The 21,085-nt window shown below is 39.9% G+C and overlaps 1 protein-coding gene across 1 annotated transcript; it reads left to right on the forward strand.

The window, feature by feature from the left end:
- Window positions 1-4,221: 4,221 nt before the first annotated feature.
- Window positions 4,222-20,096, forward strand: osr1 (odd-skipped related transcription factor 1). Its single transcript, XM_049596327.1, has 3 exons — window positions 4,222-4,796; window positions 15,070-15,771; window positions 19,470-20,096. Exons 2-3 carry the CDS (start codon window positions 15,092-15,094, stop codon window positions 19,600-19,602), a joined length of 813 nt encoding a protein of 270 aa, XP_049452284.1. The 5' UTR covers window positions 4,222-4,796; window positions 15,070-15,091; the 3' UTR covers window positions 19,603-20,096.
- The last annotated feature ends 989 nt before the right edge of the window (window positions 20,097-21,085 follow it).

Genomic DNA, 21,085 nt, shown 5'->3' on the forward strand with positions numbered 1-21,085 from the left:
TTGCTACTGTAAACATCCTTTCTAGATGTAGGGAGGCTGTGTGGGATCCATCAATCTATGACTTTGTTAGTACAGCTCTGAGGCTTGTACTACGAAGCTAGTTCAGCTTACCCAGGATATCTTCTCGCTATCTGGTTTGACTAACCCTAACATTTACCTTCTGGATAAAAGGTACTAAGAAGCTGGTTACCAACTTGTTCAGTCAACTCTGGGTTTTCCTATCCAGCCACAAGCGCGTTCATGTGAAAGGGGCGGGGTTGTTAATTGTGAGCGACATCATCAGAACCATGAATGAGGGTCTAGACATATTGAAAACACCATCCAAAACTCACTGTTACCCAAGGCTCAAATTACATGCAGGTATCACGGAACTATGGGATCTATGTGACATTAGTATAGAGTATATTTTGCTGTTTACTTGGATGATGATAATACTTCTTTGAATTTGTCACATTAAACACATAAAAGTAACACCAGACTGTTTCTGCTGCTTAAGTAAAGAGTGGAAAAGTAGTTAATGACTAATGAGGTCTATCTGACCAAAATGTTACATTTATAATAATGAGAGCCAGTTAACAGTGTGTGGATTATTTTACTAATAAAATACCTGTTTTGTCCTAGTTCTCATCACACATGTCTCATGTTATGTTGAGTGTAAAAGTAGTGCCACTGTCAGCAGTCACTGCGGACTAAAGTTAACTTAATAATTTCAAATAGTACTAAAATCATGTGTTTAGTGTTGTAAATGATCTTTCTGTTTGTTAAAAGCTCTGTTTTAAAACCAGTGGAAATAGAGCCTTGGAAATATTAAATTATTCTACTGACCTATAACAGCACATAGGCGCCTCTATTTTACTTATCACTTGGGACTTTCATTGATCTAATTGGTCAGATTTCGGAAAGTTGACAGGTTGTGATCCAATACCCTGAAGTTAACCTGCTCCAGAGCAGGTTAGCTGTTCAGCATAAGTTACCACGGTGATTTATCCAAGTAAAAAGAGAACCAGCTTTGTAGTACTGAAAATCCAGAGTTAACCCTGAAATTACCTCGCTAACTTCAAATCCTGCTTCATAGTACAGGCCTCACATGGTATTGTATGGCATGGATTGATGGTAAAGATATCAACAATGGCAGAACACAAATTAAATGAATTGATTAAGGGGATTGCAGGTACATCTACATTAACAATACCATTTGATACATGGGTGAACATTTGAATATTTGAGGGTAAAAGATCTGTTAAAAGGTGCTTTCAACAATCCTCGAAGAACTCTTCCAAAACATAACTTTTTTAAATCAAATTTCTTAACAAAACCCTTAGTCTTATGAAGAACGCTTTCTTCAAAAATGGGCTCTTCAAAAGCAAATGGTTTTGGGGAGAACCTCGGCCCTTCAGACAGAACCCTTTAGAACCCTTATTTCTAAGAGCGTACCTTCATTACAGTTCATAAAATGGTCTTTTGGTGTTTTGTTTATGTCAACAACATAAAAGCTCCGAGACCTTTGGTTAAAAAAATCAATTTTAGCTTATATAATTAATTTGTATCACCAAAAACAGTATTACATGAGTTGTAATAGACCATAGATTACAACTGAGTATCACATTGACAAACAAAAATATCAGCACCAAGAAAAGCATAATGTTGCAGCAGATAAACCATTCACATTTGAAATTTTCATACATTTAATCATTTCTTTATTTTGGAATTTAGATATTATTGTTTTTCTCTGGCCACTAGAGGGAGCAACTAATCCCTAAATCAAAATCCACTGATCGTCATAATCAAAAACAAACTTAAGTGCTCAGGAGAGACAGGTAGCTTGACTTCAAATTGTCACAGTTTGGTATGAAAGCTGGTGAATGCTTTGTAGCAGACAGAAGGAAAAAACAGTTAAGATGTATCATGCTACAGGTGAACAGAAAGTTTAACATTCAGCAGCATCTTACAGTGTTTACCAGTGGATAGAGTCACATGATTACAGGTACATGGAGGAGACTGTAATCAATGTCTCTGTTGAAAGATGATTGTCCATTGACCTTTGACCTCTTCCCGTGGATGCTGTGAGTGGTTCTGTTCTGGTGTTCACAAACGGATTATGTTTTCTGTCTCTGTTGTTTATTCACTTCGCTGAGATGTGGTTCTTTTTTTTTTTTTTTTGTTGCAAAAACTAGTAAGTGGACTTTTAGCTGAAATTTGAAGCTTATAATAAGTGTACATTGTTTTTACTTATTTTTAAACACTCGCTATGTTCAGTGTGCATGAAACAATACTAGATCTGAGCCCAGAGTAACAGAGTAATATGATTTATTCTGTAGACATTTCTGAGCCTTTTTTTTTTTTTAACAAAAATGTCTTCTAAAAGCCCAAACTTGTACCATTAAAAAAAGCCTAGCACTGTGGGTTTGATGGATTTTGGGTGTGCTGGCAGCCGTTTCCTTTTGGCTGCTGACTGTTTGGATTACATGTGAAATGATGTAAACAGCAGGTACAGTGTATGTAAGTGATTTGTAAACATCATTTCAGAGGAGGGTCACCGAGCCTTCATGTGCTGCTCTGTGTGTATGTGTGTGTGTACATGGCTGTATCTCACCTCACAGTGGGCACTTACACCAGAGCCATCCTTCACAGTGTGTATCCCTCTACTGCTTCACACAGTGTAAATGTTGTCTGGCTGCTGTGTTTTATTGCTCATAGATGGAGGGTTAGTTGGGCTTCTGTGGCACCATCTCTGATGGATCACTTTGGGTGTGCATTTAAACCGTTACACAGTGTGAACAAGCCCTGCCAGATTTCTCACAATGTATGAGCGGGGGCACACTTGAAGTCAAGATAGTCCACTTCACGCCATTTTCAGTCCTGTGATGCAGAATCAGTTCCTTCATCACTCTCATGCTCATATTTCTGCATTGGATTACAGGGAGCTGGAGATAATGCTTACATCTCAGCAGATGAATCACAAATCAGGAAGGATGGAGGTGATTTGTACAAAAAAAAAGTTCTCCAGCAGATGGCAGATTTTGTTCACTGAAACATGAATTCTGCTGTTCAGAACAGTTTCAAAATGAGCCTTTACACACTGCTGATACTACACGCTGTCCATTATATTTTAATGCAGTGGTTCCTAACTTGGGGTCAAGATCCCCCAAAGGGTCCCCAGATCATTAAGGGAGAAGATTCTATACATTTACATTATGCACATTTTGATTCATTCTTCTGACTGTTCTCAGATCTTTTAGTGATGAACTGCTCAAAATTTACATCCACAAACAAGCAGGCATTTTTTCATTGTTTCGTTTTCATACAAAGGTCAAATCAATTCTGACACTAGAGATTATGAGTGAAGCAATTCAAGTTCAGTGTTGTGCATCAAAACAGCAAATCATAATAATCAGTATTATTATTGTCACCATTACATTCCATTGATATCATGTGATATATATTTCATCACATGCAAACTGTGTTAAGTACCTAAAGTGCTTTGGGGTTGCATTTGATGTATGAAAGATGCTATATAAATAAAGCTTGATTGATTGAAGTACCTTAATAGATTTACATGTTATTTGTACCACTAGGCTATGTCTTCAAAAAGAGGCCTCTGAAGGAGCTCAAAAGTTAAAATAAGTTTAGTTCTACTAAGATAACATTTGATTGTTTCACAACTCAAGCTTTTAAAATTCACATCTTATCTGTCTCTTAAAATGAAAACAGCTCTTGGGTTGGGGAATTTTGATTATCAAGCACTTAATTTCCTGCATTCTGATGAATTTGGCAATGTATTTCATTTCATCAGAATAAAAGTCCTCTGCTACTTTAATGTTTTTATTGAAACAGATCTAAGCCAATGACAGTTTGCTACACTGTCACCTTGGGGATCAATAAGTCTTCCTCTTAGTATTGTGAATGCAGGCAGTGGCTGGGCAGACAGGGTTGGTTGTTCCAAAGTATAATTCTGCATTAACATCATAAACAAATTTATCTGATCTTCCAACATTAATATCAGCAGTCTGTACATTTCACCCACAGCAGGAGAGAGTTCAGCATGAAGACCACATGCATAACAAACAGAAAGTTTTTTTTAACTGACAGGAAAACGTTCTAGAAAAGTCGCGTGCACAGGGAGCGCTGACCAATGGCCGACAAGATATTATCTCTTCGTGGATTATTGAATATCAAACCTGCAGTAAAGCAGCGCTGTTGCACAGACGCACACAGACGCAGTCAGTGTGGACATCCATGTACCTTTAGATGGGATGTTTTTCTCTACAGTGGTGAAAAGCTCAGAAAACTGCCTAATGACTAATTGTTCCATTGTTTTAAAAATGCATCAAACTTTCACTTCCACGAGCGTGTGCGCACCGCTTCATCTGCTCACTCCAGGGCCCGACATGGCGCACTATCACTTTAGACTTTTTCCTTCCTGACAGCACACGATCATATAGCAGCGGTGATGTTCGGTGCCCTGCTGTGTGTTGTATGTTCTGTGGGCTGGCGGAGTGACGCGCCAGTAGGAGTCGGACTCTGCGCTGCAATAAGAGGCAGCGGCAGCTGAGAGCGCACAACAGTGGAGCGGAGAGGCGTCCCGACACCACAACCACACCACCACACCGCCGTGCCTTCTCTCAGATCACACCGGAGGAAAGCCGCATCAGCGGAGGAACATGCTGTCTCTCCGGCCGTCTCATTAACTCATCCGCCCCGATAAACAAGGCTGCTCAGCGGGCTTCAACACCCTGAACCACCGGCAGGACCCCCGAGCTGCAGAGGGAGAATTTAAAAATATATATCTTGTATCGGTAAGTCTTCACGTTGTTTTTATATTCAAAATGAAAATGAAAGGAAATACATCGCACAGCAAAGTGTTTGGGTTGAATTTTAAAACTGTGCACTCATATTTAGATCATTTCTACCTATGAAACACGGCAGGAGTTTTTAGATTTGCGGAAGGATTGTGTAACAGGTGTGTGCCATAATTCGTTAAATTACATCGCATTGACATTATTGTCAATAAAGACACTGACTTTCATTATATGTTATGTATTATATGTTAAATGTTATTTAGTGACAACAAAACTTATTTTTTTTAATACATGCTGCATGCGTAAAGGGACAATAGTGATATTTGCGCACGAAAATAATAACTTTTCCCTTAAAATATGGTGACGTCACATCGGCTGAATTTAAATCGACTGACTTATAAGAGCAGAGTAGTTTTTCAGCACGTGCTTAAGTGTTAAAATTAATTTTTGAATGTAAGACTTGAGATGTTCACATACTTTAAAACGTTTATTCCTTTCCTTTACGCACAAGCAAGGCTCCAAATAATCACAAGCACGTGGTTATTAGTTACATATTTCTAACATCTCTGCAGAAGGCAGACTCGCAAAACTTTTTATTCCGTGCAGCCCGGTCTGTTCGCTCGTCATCCCGCTTCAATGAGTCTCACTTCAGTTATGTACATTCAGATAACGGCTGCACACATTAGGGCAGTCTGAATAAACATCATCATCAGATGTAACCGCTCTACAAGCTCTGACACTTAACTCTCTGCTCGGTTTGTTTCACTAACAAACGCTGCTGCTGCTCCGCTCAGTGGATCACATAAAGTGCATATGCATCAGATGAGAGGTCTGTGAGGCAGCAGGTGTGACGGCTCGGACGCACGGGCCTTCTCTGTGGAGCTCACGTCTAATGGATGTGTCCACCTGGAGTCTGAGCGCAATGGATGCACCAGGCAAAGGTTGAATTGTCCAGCTCGTGCAATTTTTAATGGTGTTCAAGACCAGTGTGGAAGAAGTATCCAGATCTTTCCCTGAAGTCAAATAAATCACACTACGCCACGTTCATTTTAAGAAGTAGGCCTGTTAGTTAAAGTTCTCCTTATGCAACACGCCCCTTGCAGAATGTTAACTTTATTGTGTAAAACGTGACGCACTTAATTCAAATGGAACTAATTTTAAGTTAAATCGTGGCTTAATAAATACAAATGTATCATATTAAGTTATAGAGACTGCGATAAATAAAATGCCATAAAAAGGGACTATATACAATTCAGTATTATAATACAAAATGCAATAGTTCCCTCTGAAATGTAGAAGTAAGGTAGAAGTATAAGTCGGCTATAAAGCAACATAAAATGAAAATATTGAAGAAAAGTACAAGATCCTTGAAAGTGTAGTTTAGTTCGTTCCTTTAGTAAATGCAGTAAAGTATTTCACCACAAATGACCTACAAATGATTTAATGGGAATCCTGACTGCTGCACAGCTTATATGCATTTGTTTTAGATTCAGAACACAAATGCCTGATGAACATGATTTACAGCTTATCAAGTCATTTCTGTTCTTATAACTCAATTTATTAAAAACAACAAAAAAAGCAAACATCTGTAAATGCAATGAGAACATTTCAACCTGTTTCCACTCAAAATTTCTTCAAAACTTTTCCAGGGATGAGCATCTGTTTCTGGAAACACAAAACGACAACACAGGCTGCATAAAAAAAAATAACCAGCTTAATTTTAGAGCAAAAAAAAAAAAGTTGATTTTTATTGTGGATGACAGCCCACAACTCCCTGGCAGTTTACATCTACAGTCCCTGGCCCTGGATTATTTCATATTTCATGAGAGCCTAGAATTGCTAACCACACCCCTGCAACCCTCCGCTCTCGTCGATGCCAAGGTACAAATAAGGATCATTTCGTTAACCTAAAGCCGAACAGAGAAACAGTCTTAAGGTGTGTCTCTCTTTCTGTGTCTCAGCCTGAGGGACTCATAACTTGGTTGACATATAGTTTTTTTTGTTTTGTATTTAATAAAGACCAAGAGCAGAAATGTATGGTAACATACTAACTTTGCCGCAAAACTTAACTGTGTTGACTTATTTAGAATACCAAAAGTTATCACAACGACTGCATAAACTACTGGCACTTTTTAGGACTATTAAAATTCTGTTTCATCTGATGGCTGTAGTTTAAGATTTTCTCTACAACATATGCTTATAAATCCATGGTCAGAGTTTCAACCAGTGGTTCCAAATTTGGGTTAAAGACCCCCTGGGAGTCCTGAGATAAATCTGAGGGGCACTGACATGTTTAAAGGAAGAAAAAAGTCACACACAAAACACTGCGGCTAATTCTTTTTCTTCCTTAATTTCAGTGAACTGCTCAAAACTCAAACCCACAAGGTCATAACATGATTTTAATGAACTGCTGGTTTAAACTGTGAAACAGTACATGAATTACAGTTAGAGCCAGTACAAATAAGACTGTTTGTTCTGAGTTTTGCTACATGATTTTACTATTTTTTTGTTTTGTGTTTTTAACGTTTACCAAGTTAAATTTTGGAGTGGTGGAATTTTAGTTATTTTCCGCAAGTGTTTTTTTATGTGGTTGGCATAAAAGTGGTAAAAAAAAAAACAAAAAAAAAACAACAACAGTATTTTGAGTCAAAAATGTCTGGGATCAGCCCACAAAATCCCCCCGTGTACCTTTTTCAATCATCACGTAAGCTTAACCAGATCACTTCAACCCCCCAAATTCACAAATTAAAAAAAAAAAAGAAATCTGAGGCACGGATTAAGAGTTCACATCCCCTGATAATTTCTGGATCCAGATGTGTGTACTGCACCCAGCCTGATCGCGTTTACACAGAGGTGAGAAGCAGCGTCTCAGCCTTCACAACACGGCCCTCTGAGGCGCTGAATCTCACAGCCTCGACCAAAGCAGAGGGCCACATGGCTGTTGGATCTGGAGGCCCCTGGTATGCAGACATCAAAGGGTTAAAGGTGAGGAGACGCTCAGCAGCACAGCACTTATCTCCTCTAATGACCTCCTAAGTATAAGTCAATTACTTCTGCGTCATGATCAGAAAGGAACAGACCACAGGGGGCTGTTTGAGCTCCACTGCTCCTCATTACAACCACTTCACTGGAGTTTAGTGGATGAGCGGCCAAGCCCCTGGCTTCAGGTTAAGGCTTTTCTGATAGTATTATTTATTAGAATCCTTATGAAGCTGCAAAATCTGCCTGTAGGGTAATGTTGGGATTCTTTCACCGACACTGTAGGACAACATAATAGCTTATTACAAAGAATGAATCATCTCAAAGCAATAAAAGAAACTCAGCTGTCTGACTTGAATATAGTTCATTATGTTTATATAAATGTTTGTTCAAGCAGTACTGTCCCCTACAGCACAGGTGGGGATGAAATGATTTAGTATTTAGTGCCTGGCTGTCGTTAATGAATTTTCAATTCCAAGCATTCTTCTCACACTTAAAACAACAGTTTTTCTTAGATCCTGATAAGCTTGGGAGATACCAGCTTCTGCACCAACAGAGACAGCTCAAATCAAGGCCGTAGCCATGGAGTCAGCACTGTGGGGTGCGGGGGTGCAAGTAGGTCCCCTCCCCCCCTGAAAAAAAAAAAAAGAAGTTGAAAACTCGTTTCCTTATTTGTCATAACCACGTACAGCAGTATTCTACATGAGTATGCCATAAAAGAAAGCTACTACTGTCAACATAAATGACACATGCAGCACAACATAAATGACTCATATTACTTTCTAGTTTTCCACTTTTGAATAAAGTAATTAAATACAGACGTAGAACAGAGTTTGACATTTATTGCACCTACGTTCCTAAACGACAACACCACTTGGACAAACCACAAGCGGAACTAGTGTCCACCGTAACACTAGAACCAGTGGTAATTAAAGTGGCAAATGTGTTGTGGTGGGGGGGTCCTTCATCATAACTATTAATCTCATCATTGATATCAATCTTATATTAATTATTGTTTCTCTAGAAAAAAAAATATATTCCATTAAGTTCTCCCTGAATCGCCCCAAATCACTGTTCCAGTGCTTGCACCATTACATGATATTACTTTGTACACGTTCCCCAAGTCCAATTCTATTTAGCATCTTTGGAAACTCTGGGATCTAAAATCATGTGGGTTCCCTGTTGTATCCACCGGGGTCCAAGAGCGTCATTTTTAATTTCTCAGAGGCAGGAAAAAAAAAAAGATTATGAATCTGGTAACAAGTCAGTGGGAAAAACTGAAAAATAGTCTGGGTTCATTTAATTTTCAAGTTATGATTACAGATGTGTAGTCATAAGTAAACAGTGGTGGAAAAGTAAATATGTCCACATGGAAAAATGACTCATTTAAAAAGGAAAAGATTTGAAGTAAAAGTACATACAGTTACACTGGAAAACATAAATCAGTATCAAAAGTCAAAGTACTCATTTTGAGAAATGGGCCTTGTCATAGTGGTATTATGTCATTGATAAACGAATTAGCAGTATTGTTGAGTCACATTTACCAGTGGTTTTACATCTACAGTATTTCATCTTTTTTGACTTCATCACACATTTAACATGGACTAATAATTTTTATATTTATTAAGAATTGTTTACTCTTTATCTGAAAAATAATAATATGTAGTAGTAACTACGGATGGGGAAATGGATACAGCATGTTATTTTTGTATGGCAGTATAGTATCATTACATAGATGCCAAGTATCCATTCTTTGTGTTGTATAGTTTATTAATATTACAATTACAAATTAAACTATTGGTAGCATACGAGAATAATATAAGCGATTGCTGTTTTAGTCCACAAGCTACATTTTGCTACAATAAAAATGACTGAAGTGAGATGACTGAAAACGTAATCTTATTAGATAATACAGATGATGACAATGTTTTCCTTTGGGGATGTAATGCAGTCGAATATAATAAATAAATCAAAATATGTTGTAATATATCGCAATAATATCGTATCGTGATTTATGTTTCATGATGATATCGTATTGTGGGGCCTCTGGTGTTTCCACCGTCGCAGAGGTGGAAGAGGCAAACACACTACAGTAATACCACAATGTAAAATATTCCATTACATGTGAAACTATTTCAAACTTTACCACAGTAAATGTATACTTAAAGTTAAAATACCCACTGTACAGCAGTGTTATGTTTATAAATGTGATTTTATTGGATTAGTATTACTGATGCCTTAGTAAGCAAGCAGCATTTTGATGTTGTTGGTGGAGGTGATGACAATTTTAACAACTTAATACACTGTTGGGTAGATTAATATATATTATCTCATACAGAGAAGCAGTTGTTAATATGAAAAGTAGCTGTCACAATCACAGGAGTAAAAACTACCCTCTAAAATGTAGTGGAGTAAAAGTATACAGTAGTCTAAAATGGAAATATTTGAGTATAGAAGAAATAACCCTAAACTGTACTTAAGCAGAGTACTTGAGCAAATGATCTCATGCCACATGTGGTATTAACTACAGCCATCAGATAAATGACGCAGTGAAGTAAAAAGTATCAGGTCAGACCTGAGAACAGCACTGAAACACAGCACCTGAGTAAGAGCAGCTTGTACAGATGAGTGAACAGGTCTGCTGTATGAGATGATGAGGTGAGGGGGAGTGGCCTGCTGTGGCTCCTGTCCATCAGCGCCTTGCCTCAGACAAAGATACATTATTGTCTATTGTTATTCCTTCTTATCAAACCTGATTTAACAGCTCACAGGTATTTCTCCGGCTGAATGCTGTCATTCTGCAGTGAACAGCCCCGGGCATGTTTCTGGGTACAGGAAACAAACCGCACCCACACACACACACACACACACACAGACTGCTCTTTCTCTGTCTGACGCGTTTCTCTGTGTGTGTTAATGCTGCCAGTTGTTTTGTGTTCGCTTTCGCTGACACATTTACCACACAAACACGCAGTGATGGTTTGACACCTAATCGACTATTGCTATGAAAACCATCATTCAAAGACTGGACAGTTTTTCAGTAGTACTGTGGTGGTATTTTTCAAAAGCCTACGCTCTTCTCATACCAATTAAAAACTGAACTAAAAGGGCACTTGGAAAGCGCAGATCTCCGCTAAGGCCAAACGTACTATCTCACAATGTTAACAAAGGTGTGAAATAATTAATGTATTCAGATCCACTCCAAAATTGAATGGGTTCTTCATTGGTTCATGCTTCACCCTTCCACCAAGTTTTATAAAAATTGGGCCAGTAGTTTTTCCGTAATCCTGCTGCCAAACAGACAAAAAAAATAAACAAACCGAAAATATAATCTCCATAGCAGAGGTAACAAAACTGCAATGTTTGGTTCAAATAAAATATAAAAAAACCCCATAAGAATACACTCTGTAGGTCAGAGAGACATTATTATAAACTATAATTATTTTAATAATTGGCTTTCACCTGTTATTATAATGCTGAGTAAATATTGGAGGCGGTTGGGTTGGTGGATGGGCGTGCAACGCCTCTGATTTTCATGCTGGAACGAGTTGACATCCCGTTACAGCCCTGCAACTAATGATCAACTCTCCTTACTCACCTTAATCATGATTTATGATCTTTCTACAATAACTGCTACAGTTGCCATGTGCTAATATTGAAGGAAGTGAGAATTTTCAAAACTTTGGCACTGGACTTGCATGCATCTTGGGTGATCAGATCGCAAGTGGACAGCTCTATGTGTGTATTAGAATGCATCTCCATGTGCATCTGACCACTTGGGATGATTGGCTCTCACTTCCCTGCACTATATACAAGTAAACATGTACATCATTTTCATTCAGGGTCAATGTTATTTCATTGTTCAGCTGCACACAGTGCACTGATTCACTCAGCCCCACCAAATTGGAGTGAGGAATGAAGTGAGGGTGCTTCTTACCCTCAGACCAGAGGACGAGATCAGCTGCCATACAACAGGGACAGTAAATGGTTGTTATTGCCATGGTAATGCCATTGTTACTGCCTAGAAAGTGCTGCTGACGTACATGTTATATGTCACACTCGAGACAGACGCTGTTGTGTTAAACATCGCAGCTCTTTTGCTTCCGGGATGCCGGTGTGCTATCTAAAGTCACATACTGAAGCAGCATGACGCCACCATGTGTAAAAAAGCTATGGCGGAATAAAGAAGGAACTTCGTAGGGCAATTTCTGTGTAGAATGGCTTATTGTGACAGAGCTAACTGTTAGCACCACGTAGCTAACATTACCTAATGGTTATTAAAAAGTTTAGCCATGTCAGTGTCGACGTGAGTTTGTTTGGAACTTTTAACAGCTGCTGCTGTGTCGGTTTGTGCTTGGGCAGATGTTGAACTGAGTCAGATAAGCAAGGACATCAGCTTAGTAGGTGATCCTTCAGTGTTACTCAAGACACATTAGTATACACACTGCTGAACGAACATGGCCATATGCAGCCCAGACCACCTCTGAAAGTGGCCTGAGCTGTCTAATCTGAAGACACATTGAGGACACATTGGGTGCATTCACACCTGTACTAAGAGCTGTCCACCTGTGATCTGATCACCCAGGACGCATGTTAATATCAGGTGTAAACAGGACCATGGAATTCCTGTGACGCTGAGGTGTGCTTGGAGATGGGTTAAGCTTTTAGAATGTGGATCCAACAGCCAGCCCCTTTCACATGCACAGCCTTAATAAGCTGATAATGAGGTCCCCTTCAACAGCCTTATCTGCAAGCTGGACTGGATGTTTATTGGCTCCTGATAGAAGTGTGTGTTTTTGCATGGGGTGTGGGGAAGCACTAGGGTTCTCAGGCAGTGGGGGTGGATACACCAGCAATATACATTTCACATGTGTCTGTAAATTTCATCATGCCATAAAAAACATTTAACCACAGTATGAATTCAATCAAGTTGCAGTCCAAACCACGACAGTAAGCATTCTAACCAAATACACCAGGAATCAGCAGCCTCTAATAAATGCAACCTCAGCCTTCCAGCAGTGGTAAAAATCATGTTTCCTTATTCAACCACAACCTTCCTACTGTTCCCCACACGTTCTGGTGGGCGGAGGTTATTCATTTAAGAATCAAATTATATAAATGCTGTCAATGAGTAAGTTCTGATGTGTTGTACAACGAATGTACAGTGCTATCACTTGGAATGAAAGTATGGAAATCAGTCTCATATTTCTGTATAGTAGTAGTATAGAGCTGAAAGGCTGGACGTGTTTAGTTTAACATAAGGAGTGAAAGCAGGGGGAAACTGCTTGGCCCTGTTCAGCCAACACCTCTGAAGCTCCATGACTCATAGTTTGTATCTTAAATGGAAAAATGATCATTCATAGTTTTATGGGGAGTTATGTTTTTGAACTATTTCTTAACTAAAACACTCTAGTCTACCAAGCTAGGCTCGCCCCCTTGACTCACACTTCATTCTTAAAAGTCCAGTTTGCAGGATTTAGGGGGATATACTGGCAGAACTGGTATATCATATTAACAACTATGTTTTCTTTAGTGTGTAAACATCTGAAACTAATTGTGTTTTGTTACCTTAGAATGAGCCATTTATATCTACATATGGAGTAGGTCCCCTCACACATTTTCCGCCATGTTGTTCTACCAGCCCAGGGATCGGCTACCTTAACTATCAGAAGAGCCATTTTTGACCAAAACAATTTAAAAAAATCTGTCTGGAGCTGAAAAACATGTTTGAGCTTTATATGAAAATTACACGGTCTGTTAAGTCTAAATTAGCCAATCAGCATTATTAATAGGTCTAATTGTTTTACCACCAGGTGGCGACTCTGCAGTGGGCTCTTATGATTATATGGTACTTTAACTTTACTAGTCCATACCCATTGAGTACAGCATACCATAGAGTTAAATTTCTCCAGTCACCTTGAGGCGTCCTGTTCTACATATCTACCAAGTTTAGTAAAAATCCATATGGCGGTTAGGTCTAGATAAGAAATGAGCTCTCTAGCGCCCCCATTTTGTTTGATGGGGTCAATAATGGAGGGGTCCCCTCAGATTATGTGTGCTCATATGCCTACAAAGTTGTGTGGTGATCGGTGAAACCCTTGAGATGTTATACACCTTTATGTGATGAGCCACGCCCTCCACAATATTCATTGCCTTATAGAAGCTCAGTTTTAGTAAGTTTTCCAACTTTTGCCAAGAGGGAACTTTAGATATTGGTCCCTAGGTTATGTTCACTGAGTTTCATGCAGATTGCTCAAACTTCCTAGGAAGAGATCCATTTGAAGTGTTTTTCAAAAAATTCAAAATGGTTTCATGTCGACTACGACATACGGGACATGAGATATGCCCATTCAAAGTTTGCAATTTCAATCTGTTGCTATAGCGCCCCCCTTTGGCCAATTGATGTAATATTGCTTCATTCGCATCCTCCCATGACCCTCTACCACTGTGCCAAATTTCACATGGATTGACATAAATGTATGTCACACGTTTTAGTAGATGAAAATGTTAAAACATTTACTTATCTTATCTTATCTTTACATATCTTTTTTTTCCTAAACCTAACCATGTGCTTTTGTTGCACAAGGAAATAAACATGAATGCGAGGTGTTTTACTGATGTTATACGTTTATTTTGAAAAAAACTGCAGAAACTGTAAATTTCCTGCGAAAGCAAGTGTATTTTGAAAAGACACAATGCATGCAACGAGTGTAAAAAACAACCAACACAGGAGGATACCTAGCACGTCATATGGAGGTGTGATTCTACAGTAGCCCAGAATGTGCAAACTAAACACTGGTTCTACATGGGGCCATTCACGTCTTCTTGTTTTTGGTTTTCAAATCGGCCACAGTATTTTTTCTACACACATGGGAAAAGTGTCAAATGGTTGCTGATCCTGGTCTGCTGAAGTTGAAGTTATAAGTTGGGTTCCACAGCTTAAAGTTCAGCAGTTTGTGAAATGTATGCATGCATACACTGTAGGGGGAGAAGGGGAGACAATTAATTACTGACAAACTTCTTGTAATCTTGGGTTTTACAGTTATCAGTATAAAAGTGTTAACTGAATTCTGGCCTAGTCTTATTTGTCATATTAATCTAGTTTCTTGTATGAATATATTTGTAGCATTTGTTTGTGTGTGTTTATGTGTGTGTTTTGCAGTGATCAAATCTCCTTGCATCTTAGTCGCCGTCTTTGATGATTTGACTTATGAAAGTATTAGAAATAAATCAATGCAAATTGGCCCGAAAGTTGCATATTTTCATCTGCTAATGTTTTTGTCTCTCCCAGACGGCCTGTTGGATTTGCAGCTATGGGCAGCAAGACCCTGCCAGCACCAGTCCCCCTCCACCCATCCCTCCAGCTGGCTAACTACTCCCTCCTCCAAAGCTCCACAGGCCTCCAGCTGCCATCAGATCATTTTCACAGCATCTACAGCTTCAGTGCCCTACACGCCATCCACCTCCACCAGTGGACCCTTGGCTACCCACCTTTGGCCCTGCCCCGCTGTACCATCTCCAAACTGCCTGCCCAGTTCTCTTCCATGGCCTCTATCCCCATGTTCCCTCACCTCCTGCAGCCCAAACAGGACACAGCTGGGCTGCTGCAGAGCTCCAAGAACAAACCCCGCTTTGACTTTGCCAACCTTGCTGCAGCAGCCACCCAGGAGGATCATCTGAAGGCAGAAGACCTGAGTATGACGGGTGCTGCTGCTGCCGCAGCCGCAGCACAGGCTTCATCTCACCATCCAACTGCAGCCAGCCTGGGATGCCTTCTGGATGTGACCAAACTCTCCTCACCGGAGCGCAAGTCCAGCCGAGGCCGACTGCCCTCCAAGACCAAGAAAGAGTTTGTCTGCAAGTTCTGTGGCCGTCATTTTACCAAATCCTACAACCTTTTGATCCATGAGAGGACGCACACAGATGAGAGGCCGTATACCTGTGATATCTGCCACAAGGCCTTCAGAAGACAGGACCACCTCCGGGACCACAGGTGAGAACCAGGCAAGGTGTGGTAGTAGATGAGGTCTGAACTTTACTCTCAACCTCCTTTTTTCAGTTCTCATACAAATATGTCTGGGCCATTATCACCAGTGTTTCCCCTACCTTTATATTAGGGGGGCACCCCCCCTTGAAGGTCAAGTTAATTTAATTTAATTTAATTTTATTTTCTGTATAGCACCAGATCACAACAGAAGTCATTTAAGGGTTACCTTTCCTATAGAACAGGTCTATACCTTGTCCTTTTATTAAACAAAAAGCTAAATAGACTCATGTTATTTATCTTATTTACACCATGGCATGTAATTTCTGTCTTTACATGGTCGCGCCTTTACAATCCTCCTTTGCTCTCTGTTATTGCGCACTGCGGAGTTTTGCCCCAATGCGCGCACAGACACATGCGCACACACACAGGCACAGGTGAGCACACTACAGCGCAGCACGGGACGCATTTTCCTGACTGAACCCAACCCGAGTCCAAGACAGTTATAACCAAGCCCGGCCCGAACCCGCAGCACGGCACTCAATGGAACAGAGCCTGTGTTGCGTTCAGGCGTTGTCATGTTAATAACAAAATCCAGCACTTGAGTAGGCCATAGCACAGCACAGCAGCATGTTAAGTGAGCCAAACCAGAGCAAAAATTTTTATTTTACACCACAAAATACTGTCCGTCCAAATTAGTCTGCACCGAGTTTGAAAGAGTGATTGAATAAGTATGAGATATATAAAAGAGTTGTAACCACCCTTAGACCTTCACTGGCCTTCATGCTGCTTTATATGGTTTACTAACCCTGTCCACTGACGCATTTGTGACATTGAACATGACACAAGTTAAAAAATAAAAATAAAAAGTCATACTTATCTACAACAGAGCTGTGTACATGTTTTGGTACACTTTTGGTGTATAAAAAGGGTATAACAATTGAACAGAAATCTAATGTGTTTGGTCTCTATACTGCTCAGCACTGGCTCAAATAAACATGTTTACAGCCTTGTACAAAAAAACAATTTTGGTCTCTTTAGCTAATTTTCTCTTTATGACAACCATACAGGGTGAATTTTTATATAACTCATCCATTTACGTTTTATTAAGGCTTAAAATTAAGGGCGGGCAGTGTTTGCCGACAGTGTCTTCAGCCTCCCAGTTAGATTCACCCTCACTTCTCCTTTATGCCCATATATGGTTACTTCTGGCTCAAAAACCCCACCCCCAAAATGGCGACATCCAACCTCAAGGCTTCAAAACAGGAACACCAATGGGTAACGTCCTGGAAGCTACATGCATTGTTTTTACAGTCTGTGTTTCAAACATATGACACTGTCTACACAGTGTGAGCATCACGTTAGCTTATCAGCAGTGGTTTCAGTCCTCGGGTTGTCTACACAGGGTGCATTCAGGCACGGTATAGAGTGAAGGACATTCACATTATGGCTGTGCTCAGAACCAAACACATAATCACTGTCAATACACACATGAAACGTAAGAAAACAAAAATATGCTTCACATTCATGCGCGTACAGTGCAAGAAAGTCTGTGTAGACAGCTGGATCGATATGTCAAACGTAACTAAAATATGCTGCTGAAATGCCTCCTGTGTAGACATGCTGTAAGGTGCAGAAAAAAGTGTTGGTTGTTAAATGCTAATAGTGCAAAGAATACAACAATTCCATGAAAGTAAATGGAAATCAACATGATACATTTGATTACTAGCATACTTAGCTTGTCAGATACTTAAATTTATTACGTACTTAATATATTTAGCCTTCGTCCTTGTCATCAATCAACAATGTATCAGCAGAAGGCTGACATGCAGCAGCAGGTTAATGAGCTTGGAGCAGGGTGAAAGAATATTCCACTATGCAGAGCAGGTTTAAAGGTCTTATACTGTGTGTGGTACACAGGGTTTATTACAACCATAATTAAACACGTCATAACAACAATTTTGCTAAACTTTGCCAAATGTAATAGACAGAAAATGTGTCAACATTAGATAATTTCACTATCCAGAAATGCTGTCCAGTGATACAGGTAGTCAGTGTACTCCTTTGTAGTGTGTGACAGGGTTGGCGCAGAATTAAGAATAAGTGTGGGAGTTTGTTTCTTTGTTGGGTTCTTCCATAAAATCACCAACAAAGTCACCATAAGAATAGGTCACACGATGTTGATTGTGTTCAAATAAATGCTCAGTATGATGTTCTATGTGTAGAGTGGTAACTGGTTACTACTGCTGGAATAACTGTGGTGTGTAAACAGCCTACACGTTCTCACCCCAAGCCGTCACACATCGCCACTTTCTCAGTGCCCTTTCACGTCTACATATTATGTCCTATGTATCCTTCTGCATCTGCTGTTGGCATTCCAGGACACTGCCACCAAAGTATGTGGTTAAGTTTACAAAACTTCATCAAGGCTTGGCTTTACATTCATGTGGGAAAGAAACACCGGGCTCCTGGGTGAAAGCCCGGGGTTTGTCAGACTCCTCCCTCATGCTCTATAGGGAATTTCCAGCTCCATATATTATGTCGTTACTGGCAGTGTGCCGGCCTGACACCATCGATGTCATACATATACTGAACGTTTCTAAAGTGATGTAGCTCTGATTACATGCATATGAGCTGACACTTACATGACACGGCAGCCATGCTGCAGACCACTGTTCAAGACCAACAAAAAAAAACAAGAATAGCTGGTCCACATTAACAGCCCAAGTGAGCCTGGTCAGTTACCAGTGGGAGGCTAACTTTGCTTGCTAACTTTAGAGCCAACTTTCACTGCCTTTACTTTAATTTGCAGGTAGCATGACACAGTAACTTGGCTTGGGTCTTAAGGAAAAGAAGCCTGTATTAACTGATAAATAGTCTAAATTGTCATTTATTTTCAGTAGTGCTGGCCTAAAACGTACACTGATAAATTTTACATCATACACTCTGCTCTGGTCACTCATAATCACTCTCTCACACTCCCTTTTGTCCACACATTCACTAAGCACAATCTGGCACCAAAATGAGCCATCGAAATATCCGTTGTGATTCAGTCCAGTAGGACTGCTAACCACAGCATTGTTGAAAAATAGAGAAATGTCAAGTTACTGCTACATAATAATGTTACAATAATGTTACATGTCAAAGGTTTGCAGAAATGGACAATGCCAACATTTATATTGATAATTGTAATTGGTAATGTGTAATTATTTTACTTAGTGCTGACATCAGTGTGTAATTGGCACAGCATCACCAAATATCTGGTATTGCAACTTTTTATACTGCCTTCAAGTAGTTTTGGAAATTTCTAAGATTTGAGATAACACTTTTGTGTAGTTCATGTTGATTCGCCTAAAACAACCAGTGTACCAAGTGTACAGATGTTAACTGTAGGCTAGCTAGAAATAGATGCACCATCTGTGTGTATGGGAGTGTGTCTGTGTGATTTTGTGTTCAGCTTGGCCTGATCTCTGAACTCACCAATTACTGAAGTTCCATTTTTTATTTCTCTCCAGTTTCCTTTTTCCTCCCATTGCTGCACGTTTATCATGCAGCCATAAGGCTTCTGCAAAGCCTCCCCAGAATTCGTTGGAGGGGTCATGAAACCTGACACATGTTGACCCATTCAGTACTAATGATGATATTGTGAAATCTGACATGATTCTTCCTAAATACTAACCAGCTGCTTCGTTGTGTTCCCCCTGCAGGTACATTCATTCCAAAGAAAAGCCCTTCAAATGTCAGGAGTGTGGGAAGGGCTTCTGTCAGTCCAGGACACTGGCTGTCCACAAAACATTACACATGCAGGTCAAGGAACTAAAGCCAGCCAAGATCAAGTGATTCACTGTGCCAGCAGGGAAGGGACGGGGACACTGGAAAAACACGACCAAAGACAACAGCAGCCAAAGAACAACCAAAGACTTCTTCATCTCAGCCGTTGGAGGCAGAGCGTTCTGCTTCTGTGGGAATACTCCTCAAGGATGAAAATATTTCACCAGCCAGTTCTTAAAGGAATAATGCAGAAATAAGCCTTAGTTATCAAAGCCTGACTTGGCAGTGGATGTGTGGAATGTGAAATGAAAAAAAAGAAAAAAAAAACCTTGTGGCTGCTCAGTGCAAATACTTTGCTCAGAAGCTTATAATCCAAAGACTTTATAAAAGGGACACAACTCTTATGCAACATTTTTTGTACAAAAACTGAGAATGATCAAAGCCATGTTAACACATTTTCCTCCTTTTCAATATCACGTCCCAATGTTATTTTTGTACAGATGCATTATATCAAAAATGTATTTTTGCACTTTAACCTGATTATTGATTATTTACATATATCACTGGATTTCTTAAACTTATTTTCAAAATGAATAATCATTTCTAAATAAATATTTTTACTTTAAGTAGTTTGCTGTGTGTCTCAGTTTGTCTGAGTGAATTGTTGGGCGATTGTTATGGGCTATATGGAATTCAGTGCAGTGCATACTATAGTCATCATGACCATGACCATGACCATGATGATGAAGATGATCACACTGATCACAGGGTTGGCAGTTTAATCCCCACCTCCTCTCTTAAGTGTCCTTGGGCAAGAAACCAAACCCTAAATTGCTCCCAATGGTCAGTCCAGCGTCCTCTATGGTAGCTTGCTACCCTGGAAATCCAGAGTTCTCGCAAGAGCCCAGTTTGAATTTGCTCAGCGAGTCACTCTGGCAATCAGTAATGATGCTCATTACCCATGCCCTTGTAGCCGAACTGCACCAATCACATCGTTGTATCTGATATAGGCAGGCCAGAGGCGAGCTAAACAGATGACAACAACGCTGCGACGACGAAGTCCAGAATCAGTCAGTAAACATTGCAAGATGGCTACGGATGAACACCAGCTGTTTGAAACGGCTTTGGCCGCTACAATGAACGAGTTAGACTTGTCTTTTTCTCTAAAACAGGAACAGAAGATGGCGCTCGAATCTTTCCTTTGCAAGAAGGACGTTTTTGCTGTTTTGCCGACCGGATACGGCAAGAGTCTAATCTACCAGTTAGCTCCGCTGGTAGCTAAGCATATACGTCACCCTGTGTATTGTTCTGATTGGTCGTAGTGTTATCCAATTGCGTGCAGTGATATTTTCAAATGCATGCTTGGTGCTGCCCCTTGAGTTGGTCCATTTGCATTACTCATAGCCAGACCCTAAATCTTTCTAGACTTGGGTCTGGATTTCCAGGCTAGTAGCTTGCTGCCATTGGGGCAAAAACCTTGTAAAGCGCTTTGGATATAAGCCCATATAAATGTAGCCATTTGTGATGGTGACATGGTTACAGACAAGCCTTC

The sequence above is a fragment of the Epinephelus fuscoguttatus genome, linkage group LG14, assembly GCF_011397635.1.
Source record: "Epinephelus fuscoguttatus linkage group LG14, E.fuscoguttatus.final_Chr_v1".
Lineage (NCBI taxonomy): Eukaryota > Metazoa > Chordata > Actinopteri > Perciformes > Serranidae > Epinephelus > Epinephelus fuscoguttatus.

Bases quoted from the DNA above. Each gene is read 5' to 3' on its own strand.
- osr1 (XM_049596327.1), top strand. From the start codon at position 15,092: ATGGGCAGCAAGACCCTGCCAGCACCAGTCCCCCTCCACCCATCCCTC. The intron at 15,772-19,469 runs GTGAGAACCAGG...TTCCCCCTGCAG, and splicing joins GACCACCTCCGGGACCACAG to GTACATTCATTCCAAAGAAA.